The 10,572-nt window shown below is 32.9% G+C and overlaps 1 protein-coding gene across 1 annotated transcript in view; it reads right to left on the bottom strand.

The window, feature by feature from the left end:
- The window catches only part of LOC112459650 (protocadherin beta-11-like), a 13,408-nt gene extending 3,608 nt beyond the window's left edge, over positions 1–9,800 (bottom strand). The window contains exons 1-11 of the mRNA XM_025023866.1: positions 9,413–9,800; positions 6,311–6,421; positions 3,058–3,344; positions 2,413–2,505; positions 2,237–2,344; positions 1,950–2,051; positions 1,267–1,392; positions 966–1,160; positions 812–893; positions 240–349; positions 11–157 (exon numbers count right to left, since the gene is read on the bottom strand). Of these exons, the coding sequence (XP_024879634.1) occupies positions 11–157; positions 240–349; positions 812–893; positions 966–1,160; positions 1,267–1,392; positions 1,950–2,051; positions 2,237–2,344; positions 2,413–2,505; positions 3,058–3,344; positions 6,311–6,377 (1,317 nt within the window). The 5' untranslated portion in view covers positions 6,378–6,421; positions 9,413–9,800. The remainder of the gene's footprint in view (positions 1–10; positions 158–239; positions 350–811; positions 894–965; positions 1,161–1,266; positions 1,393–1,949; positions 2,052–2,236; positions 2,345–2,412; positions 2,506–3,057; positions 3,345–6,310; positions 6,422–9,412) is intronic.
- Positions 9,801–10,572: the final 772 nt, after the last annotated feature.

Genomic DNA, 10,572 nt, shown 5'->3' with positions numbered 1-10,572 from the left:
ATAAACGTACATGATATCCGTCTGTGACGTGAACCAGGAAACTGTGCTGCACTCGCCGTTCGTAATCCAAATTCCCTTTGAGGATCAACTCGCCAGAGTTAGTGATTGAGAATCTCTCCAAATCCTCCACCGGACCCACCAGCCAGAATTTTAAACCCTAGGATCGAAAGCTATACTACGCTACTATGTCATGATTAATTTGCATTTTTATCGTTAACGCGAATTTTTACATTACTTACAGGATCAGCTTTGTTGACTCCTGTCGTTAGAAGAACGCTCCCAGACGGCGTGTTCTCTGGCACGCTCGTTTGATGATTCTTCAGCACGAATTTCACGGGTAATCGGCCGCCTAGCATCCGTAAAATATAAAGTATCAGTTTGAGATTTGTTTCAAATCGACAACGACTCGATTCGTCATGATATTTGACATTTGACGCTTAACATTTGCATGCAAAACGGTGTATGTACAATTAAATTTTGATATTGATGAAGAATATATTGTTACTGTATCTTCACCGTAATTATTTAATGCATGGACGCAGACCAATTTGTTTTAATAGCCAGATAATGCTAATTAATAAGTAATTAATTGTACATAATAAACTTTTGTTAAATGTATAATAATATTAAATGTAGCTAGTAACTATGAATATATACATTATACATATATCTGCTAATAATTACAACGAAGAAGCCATATAACAAAATAATAATAAAGAAAATTATCATGTATAGTTTCAAAAATTAGTCTATTAAAATTTATTATTTTCTAATAAAAAATATATATTCGTTAAATCTGCATGTTATTTACCTGCTGTTGGACCAACTGTATCTTCTCGGGATACAATAACCGTGGCAAGAGCGTACCTATCCGCGTTATTCACTTGAGTAGCCTATTTAATGAACAATATTATTATTATATTTTTAAATCTATTAGAAATTAAAGCACATTGATATATATCTACCTTAATAACGATAGTTGCTGGCGTCATTAGCTCGTGGTCCTGCAACGAGCGTATCATGACGATTTCAGCAGTCTCAGGATTCAAATCCAAAAAGGGTAAGATTCCACCTTGTATCGTATATCGAACTGGCGCGTTTATACCGACGTCTTGATCTAAGGCTTTTATCGCGGCAGGTAACACCTTTAATTGTTTTCTCTAAATAAAAAAAATTAATTTTTAATAAATTATTTATTTATTTTGAATTGTATAGAATCTAATTCGATCAAAGTAAACTTTTATGAAGAAAATAAGTCAATCTTACCCCTTTGATATGACGAGGTACGGTGATCTTATATTGATCGTTCAAAAAAGCTGGATTTTGATCGTCGGCATCGATAACATTAACATATAACGTTGTCGTTGATGAACGTGGTGGATTGCCTTGGTCCTGTAAAGAACAAAATTCTTTGCTGTGAAATTGTGAAAAGTTAACATTTATTATTATTTACTACTGAGAGACATATAATTATATTGAGAGAAAAAATATTGCCTTTCTTTGTTAGAGTATAACGACAAGCGTGAGAAATGGTCAGAGGAAGCATTTGTTTGATCAATCTTCTGTAATCTTCACTTGCTCACTGTTGCGTATCGATAGGCATCGATCATCCGAATCAATTTATTCAAGACCGTTATGATCTATTTATGGTACTTTTGTGACATTGAACTTTATATGGATTTTGCAGATTGTGTTACGTAAAATGAATAATTTCTATTCAGGAATTTTATCAATTCAATTGTCTCAGATCTAAATCATATTTTTGAAATAATGCTTCTAAATAACTTTTTAGCTTCGCAACAACTTTTTTAGATATTTGATTTTATGCAATGCAATATGCAGGTTTATAAAATAGTGATGGGATCCATATATATGGTATTATTGTTTATTATTTCTTAATATTTAATTTTTTAAAATATCGAACTGGTATGTAAGATTATTGAACTTACTTGAGCACGGATGTCAACGGAGAAGTTGGTGAGGATTTCGTAATCCAGCGATTTTCTTAATACAAGAGTGTCTTCCAAAGCATTTACGAAAACAAAGTAATCCTGTGCACAAAGAGATAACTATTTATTCAATGCATTAAATAAATTATACTCTGTATAATATTCTGAATAATTATCATTCGTGCAGAGAAAAGTGACGAGCAATATAGCTGTATGACAAATGCAGGAATAACAGTTTATTGGCGGAAAAATAACTTTAAGCTGTGTAAAATGTTCATAAAATTTACCGAGTGAGCTCCTGGTAGAACTGCGTATTGCACAGTGGAATATGGTCCTGGTTGATCAGCATCGACAGCTCGGACTCCTTGTAGGACTCTCGTGCCGACGACGGTAACCTGAAATAACCATGTTATAATAATATAAAAAGAAACGCGCAATATTAAAATGTGAAGAATCTTCTCACCTCAGAAATATTCAGTACATAAGGCGCATTCACAAATTGCGGTGAATTATCATTCGCGTCGGTTACCCGGATGTTCACCGGTATGACGAACCCCTTTAAACATTAAATATAATTTCTTAAGAAATGATAATAAAAAAAAAATTAGAAATTTTTTACTTAATAAAGCAAAACAATAAAACGTTATCCTTTTTGAAAAATCGTGAATAGAAAAATAGAAAAGTTATGAAAATACATTGAGGCTTTTTATATAAAATTAATCTGCTAAATATAAACTCGGCATTTCTGTTAATAAAATATCTATTTTTTTAAGTTTGTTGAATTTATCGAAAAATTGAGGAATAAAGAAGAAAGTGTTCACGCGAAATGTTTGCATTGCAATTTATATTTTTAGTACATATAAGTTTTTATGAAATTAAAAAGAAATAAAATTAATATTGTAGGATAAACTTCTGTAAGATGGCCATAGAAAAAAGATGGTCAATTCATGTTCATTCGATATACTAGATGATGAGTTAGATTGATAGAACATGATGAGTTGGCCATCTTTTTTCTATAGCCATCTTACCCGAGTTTATCCTATTCAAAGATATTTTTTTATTACTTTAATATTTAATATAACGTAATAGCTTCTAGAAATCATCTCACCGGGTCCAACGTATGTTTTCTCTCGCAAATAACGTTGATGTAGACGCTGGCCGGTCCCTCGACACCCTCCTTATCGAGCGGCCTGATGAGAGTTAAATTTTTCGAGTATGGCGAGAATGTGACGGGGCTGTCGTGCTCCTGCAGGCTCAACTCGATGTCACCTTGCGAGCCAGGATCACCTAATACCCCGAGAATTCCCACGGTATCACCTACGGGCAGATCCTCGCTGACAAAGAGATGCGCCGCGGTGGCTCCGTTCTCCAGAAAGCATCGCGTGTCTCGAGTCACTGGAAATCGAGCGATTGTTAACACGAACAATGAAATGTGGTCTGTTGTTAAATCAGAAATTTTTTAATGGCGTTTGGGTAAAAGAAATTGATTTTTAGAGCGAGGAAAAAGAATGCAAAGTTATCAATAGAAGTACTGTACATTCAAATTACATAAAATTAATTAATTTAGTTGAAAAAATCTGCTAAATATAAATTCGGCATTTCTGCTAATCGGCATTTAGATTCAAATCTTAGATCTATATTTGTTAAAAGTTGTTAGAGGAAGCAATCTTTAGGCATTATTTTTATGTATAAGTTATAGTGTTTTATTTTATTGATAGACATCGCACAAAACGCATATCATGCTTCCACACACTTTTTTTAACTTTTTCTTTAAAATAGATGAAAATTGACAGAACATTATATATATTATATTTTTACATATTTCATAGAACATATCTTATTGTTTGAATATGAATATATATATATATATATATGTGCTGTAGTCTTAAATAAAAACTCACATCGTCTGAAAAAGTGGTCGCTATTGGATTAATGCCGTTGAGGTTACTGGAGTTTCCGGTCGAATACGCACAACCGGTTTTCTGTGGGTTGTACGAAAGTTTCGTGATGGGAAGGACCGTGGAACAATGATCTTTTATAGGAAACTGTCCGATTGTAACGGTATATAAGATCGATACGAATTTAAAAGACAAGCCACTGAGAAATATATATATTCAGTAAGTTGTATAATTTATTTTTTTATTCTAATTTAATAATTGCGGTCCAAGATAGTGCATTTTAAAAAACGTGCAGAAACTAATTAATAATAAATGTTTAAAAAGATTTGCTAGAATAAAAAGTTTTTAAGAGTATTTGTATTTTGAAATTAATTTCATCTGAGAGAAGAGTTTTTTAAAAAATGAAAAAATATATGTATAAAGATTTCTGAATATTTTGCTATATTTAATAGTAATCGTAATTAGTAATCGTCAAGGACTTCTTTATTTTTTTAAGACCGTCTTATAAAACAGGTATCGTATTACTACATAGTACAATGATGTCTATTTTATGAGACCTTTAACGGTAAGAAAGCATGCACTTTTGTGCTTTTAACCAGAAATGCCATAGAAGGAGATAGCTCTTTATTCGTTGCTTGTAATAGTAGATAACTACTTTACACACGCAGCCTTAGGTAATGCTTATGCTGTTAGTACCTATTTACTCGTAATACTCACTGTCCAGTTATTAATTGGATCTGTTCTAATGACTTCAAACAATCTTGCGCAAGTACACGCATTCCAGAAGCGTTATATCGCAGTTAAGTTTACCGTAAACGTAACGTAATTTTGTAATATGAAACTCGTAATACGAGTATCTAAAGCGAGAGTACTTCTTTATTTTATAAAGAATAAAATATCTTTCTATAAGAGTATAAAATATATGCAAAACGTTTAAAAATAAAATTATTATATATGCAGACATAAAAATATTTCTAATGTTTTTTAGAATATTTACGCATACTTTTGTTTTAACATAGAATATATTGTGTAAAATCAACTAAAACATTAATATTTTTTCGAATACTTTCTCTAATAAGACTTTTAGAGAGTAAAGAATATATTTGTAGAGAAAAGCTAATAAAAGTAAAGAATATGAAAGTTGATACACATATATGACACGATATAAAGTCAAGATTATCATGTATGTATTGTATGTGTGTACTATTATTACTCTCTTACATATAATAGGTGAATAAATTACGTTGCATAAAGTGCACACAAGCAGGGGCGGCGAGGTCGTTTATCTAACAACAGTGTTTTAGTTGTTCTAACGCTGGCATAAATCACGATAGCCGCTTTTGTGCCTCGTTTGATACATAGCTATCGCCGTTGGAGATTCATTCTCAGGTTCGCTTTATGATTGCGCATATCGATTGCTGTAATTACGTGTATAATTGCTTGATAAGCGAAACGGCAGTTTTAGCTAAACACCACAGTTTAGCGTTTTGCTCCAAAGAACTTTCAAATTACCGTTACTCTATTTATTCCAATAATGAGCAAATAACGAGTATAAAAATGAGATAAAATCGGGAAGAAAAAAAATTGTTTCATAGCGGTTTCCAAAATAGCGGTTCTATATATGTATGCGTGCCAATATTACGAGCTTAATTGGACACTTTTATATCGTTATTACGGTAACGAGATTGTGTTACAATTAAGAAAGAGGAAGGTAATTTTATTCGAAAATTACACCTTGAATAATCTAGCCGCTTGACAAAGACCTGAATGGACGTCGCGTCATCCACTCGTTCTTCCCGGTTGATCGACGGGAATTCGGACGTTGGAAGGACGCGAATCGGATGCGTAGACGAATATATGCGTGGGCTGTTTAACGCGTATGCGAGGGGGTAGATATGCGCGCTTCCCTGGAGCGGAGTTCCGGTCGCGGCGAACTCATGGCGTATCGTCGGCGGCGCAGCGTTACGGCGCTGGCCTTTCGCAAACTCCTTTCCTAGCATAGACGAGGACCTCTCACTAGCAAAAGCGAGCGACGTTCGATCGTGCGCGAAAACCCGCGGAAATTCGTACGAACTTGTCTCAGCAGACGATTCATATAGACAGACTGCGTGTAATTCGCGCGAAGAGACAAAAAAAAATGAAGCAAATATGACACAATGTCTGTTTTAAATGGCTTAAAGAAGAGCTATACGTTAGAAACTTATCTCGGTTTTTATTCCAATTTATTCATTTGCTCGATTATTGCATTGGTATTCTTTAAGGAAAAGAAACAGGAAAAAAGTATGATAAATGAATTATTATTGAACCAATTGCTCTGTAATTATATCTTAAAAGTTAAAAATTCTATTTACTTATAACAGTACCTCAGTATATCAATCCTGGAAACTGCACTTGTTGAAAGATTCTGAGAGGAACATGTGGGAATAAGGAAGGTTGGTAGATATGTGATACAGGAAGACTTACGCTGTCCGACGTGCGGTTGCAGCACGCAGCAGAGGAGCAGCAAGATCCTCAATACGTTTCGTCCCATGGCAATTTAAGATCATCGTCCACCGATTCCGTCGACAGATGCATCTGCAAAAAAAAAGGACAAAAATCAGTGGAAACTAGGGATAAGGAACGACGAGACGATCATCAGCGCGTTACTTTTGCGCGCAACTGAGTTTCCTTTAATCTTCTCGTGGGCCGTGGGAATGAATTTCCCGGAAGATATTTCGATTTATCGTATCTGCGGAAATAGCATTTCCTGTGTTCGAAACGTCTCACCCTGTTTCTCGGAATCATCACGAAGTTTTTATTGCTTTTCGTCGAGAAGTGTTTCATCTTGCGAGAAGATTTTGCGCGAGATGAGTCGTTGATTTTCGTAAAGATTTACAAGTTTTTAATTAATTGGTTAATTATTATTTTTTAATTGTATAGAAATATTAAATGTATTTTATATTATTGTTAATAATACAATTTTATAATCTAATTAGATTGTAATAATTATTAAATTGTTTTTATTGAATTTATCCAATCTGCATAGATGATTACTTTTCTTCTAATGTTGTAACAGTAAATTATATGATATAATAACGCGACAATACAAGAATTTTACATAACGTTGTAGGATCTGTCATTTTTTATTACATAATTTTTCAGTGTCTATCTTTTTATATCTAATATAGATCTCTTTATATATAGCGGACTTTTCCGCTATTTCATTATTATACAAACAAATATAGCTAATTCTATTGTAATTAAGTAAAGTAATGCAAATTTAAAAATTATTTTTGAGAAACGTTAAGTTTTGTAAGAAAGCAGTAATAAAATTAAAAAATAATTATAAAGAGTCACGCAGGCAACTTCGAAATAAAAATAACAAAGTCAAAAATATATAAAAATTTGGACTTTTTATTTGGTTCTTAGATACTTTTCGGATTTTTTATCATTATTGACGAAAAGATACTAAAACTCACGATAGGTTTCTTAAAAATAACAACGTATTTTATAAATATTGCTAATAAAAGAACGGTGTCTATCGTCCAGTGACACACGTTTCAGCTTTTGACGAGATGACGCAAGCACGTGCCATTAAACGTAACCATTTTGCTGGTAACATACAATCGAGTTTGTCATCGTGTTAGCAGACGAATGTATAAGAACATAAGCGCCGGGCGAACGACCACTTTGTCCGACGACGAAACGCGTCTGCAATAGCGAGCATAACGCGTGGTTAGAAAGCATGCAGAGAAACTCTTTTATTACGTGGAACTATGACTATGTAGGACTGCGCGTCTCATCGGGACTAGGATGACTCGTTCGAATTATCGCCGGAGGCAGCTGTTAACACCTTGCACTCTCGCCTTTCGCGCAAATAGCGCATTTCTTTCGTGACGTCATGTCGGGAAGTTGATGATCATTTTGAGTGTCTGAAATACTAAAGTTACAACGCAATCGTTCCTCCTTACGATTGAGCGGCAAGAATGGAAGCAGATTTCTTTAAGCTTGTTAGTGCGAGAAAGTTTGCTTTTGCGTTTTCCCCATTCATGATAGGTACTTGGTGGTTGAATGGACTGGTAGTAGAGAAATACTCATTACTTAGATGCGAATATTTTAATTTTAGTAATAAAATAAGTAAAACATATAACAAAGATGTCATTATAGAAAGATAAAAGAATGTTCCATAATATTTTGTTGTCCAACAAAAATTGATTTTATATAAAATTTACTAAAAAATAAATTAACGTTTATTTATATTATATATTTTATATTTCAGTTTCAAATAGTGTCTAATTTTAAACACAATTTAGTAATATTTAATTTCGAAAACACAATTTAATAATGCTTTATTTAAAATATTGTTTGGTTTAAAAAAATATATTTAGTTTTAAATAATATTTAAGTTTTTAATATAATAATAATATAAAATATTGTACAAATATTTTTATAATGTCTCTCTCTTTTTTTTTCTGCATTCACATTCATATCCATATCCACAAAATATCTTCAATTATCCAACATTGCATTAATATTTATTATTTATTATTATTACGTTTTTATTTATTACCTGTAAATTTGCTCGATTTTGTTTCTAAATTATTTGTGATCTTTGTCTAAAACATTTTGCATAATTGTTTGTTGTTTGTTGCATTCTATGGGATACTTTGGCATAACATGAGAGAGATAAAAATAAGGACAGAAATGCAATAAATTTACAATAAAGAAACAGGTGTAAAAAAGTTTTTTCGAAAATGCCTGGACAAGGAAATTTATACGCAAAATGGTCGGATACCTTGGCTATATGGGGCGCAGTACTGCTTAAATTCACGAACCGTAAATTGAAACGCAACGCAATGGGCAACCGGCGTAAAGGCCTTCGGCCTCCGCTTCAGCGGATAACTGTATAAAAATATCATTAGTAATTGTATTGCGGAAATTGACAGTTCATGTGATCTAAATCTTCGTATTGATACTTCAATTTATCAAAGTTTGTAATTAATTAATTTGTTATTACATTATGAAATTAACAATCGTACGTGTGATATTTACTTTACTCAATAATATTGAAGTAATATTTAATTTAACAATAATATTTAAATGTTGAATTATCACGATCGTGCTCAATCATGTTATTTCGTACCTCTCGTTTAATTAAAGCGTGTAAGAAGTATGAAGGCAGAAGTTATATAAGATTTCTTACTTTCGAAAAAGCATGCACTTACTTCTTATTAATTCCATTTGTTAAAGTATTTATAATTATCAAATTTTTAGAGAAAAAGAATTCTGATGCCTATTCAAATAATAATAAGGGAATTTGATATCAAAATTTGATACCTTATATCATAAAAACATGTTTTTATCGATATGTATGTATAAGCCGTGATTAATTTTTCATCAACAATATTACTTCTTGTTAATTATTTTATATTATTATTATTAATTATTATTTATACTTTATAATTATATATAATTTGTTATTATAAGAAATTACATTTAATTTTATTAACCATAATAAATTACTTTTAAAGATTTTTATTAAGTTTCTTTAAAAAATAAAATCAGAGATTAGTAACAGATACTCACCACAAAATGTGCTCGGAAAAAGCGTGCAGGTCCATGTATCTATATCTCCATTGTTTGCGAAGACAAGAGATCTCTCTCACAGCGCTGGTTCTTTATTAATAACATAAATTCCGCAGATTACTAATCCCTTGATCTACCATGCACTTAGCCACCTCCCTTTACATCAAAAAGCACTAAGGGCTTACGAAGTATACCCTCAGTTGTCTTTATCGATCGACGTGGCCAGACGGTCTTATAATTCACTTCTTTTCGCGCACATAATGAACATAAGCCTAAATTCTCGAATCTTATACTACAAATATACCGATCAATTTGTTCAACTTAATTTTTTCAGTCAAAAAATCTATAATTTTGTCAGATCTTTAAATAAAATCCATATTTTACTTGATTTTTTAAATTCACAATTTACATATTTTTTAATCTTTATATTCTTACGACGATTTGATTCTTCAAAAGATCACTCACTTTCGCAGAGTCTTTTTTATTTTCCGGAGATCTTCAACTCTTTCTTTCTTTAGGAATTTATATTTCAGTATGGTCTTAAATATTTTATATTGCTTCATTTATTTTTGTCGTTTTATTTTTCTGCTTCAGCTTTAATATACACCGTGTACGTCGCACTTTATACTCCGTGCACTATCGTGATCGATCTCGATCAAACTCGGCTACGACTACCGCGCTGTAGGGCTGTAGAACTCTTTACTACAAAACGGAGCCGTCGTGCAAAGCGGCCGGAGTGCCACTCGGCTCACCATTGTCAGGAAGGGGGGGACTGCGGCGACCAACAGAAACGTGTATCTGAATCGCACCGCGAACAGGTGTTTGCTTTCATATACGATGGGGGAACGGACGCGACGCATATGCGTGCGTTTGAATAGGTGTGCACATAACTGACCCCTATCTTCGAGGCCCTTCGGGGGACCTGCGTCGACCTTACCAAAGACGGGAGCGCGAGTATATACTTTCGGTCTTTCCCTCGGAGAAAATTTTCTTAGAAACAAAACGTAGAAAGCTGTAAGAATTAAATGAATAAGATTAAAACGCGATATAATATAACAATTAAAAACAATTAACTTATACGCGCGCTGAGAGAAGAGAGAGCAGGATGGAATTTGCGATATTTGATATGGTGGAAGATATAGATAAAAGATAGTCTCACA

The sequence above is a fragment of the Temnothorax curvispinosus genome, unplaced genomic scaffold (assembly GCF_003070985.1).
Source record: "Temnothorax curvispinosus isolate PA1 unplaced genomic scaffold, ASM307098v1 QBEX01010036.1, whole genome shotgun sequence".
Lineage (NCBI taxonomy): Eukaryota > Metazoa > Arthropoda > Insecta > Hymenoptera > Formicidae > Temnothorax > Temnothorax curvispinosus.
This window is presented reverse-complemented; position numbering and strand designations above follow the sequence as displayed.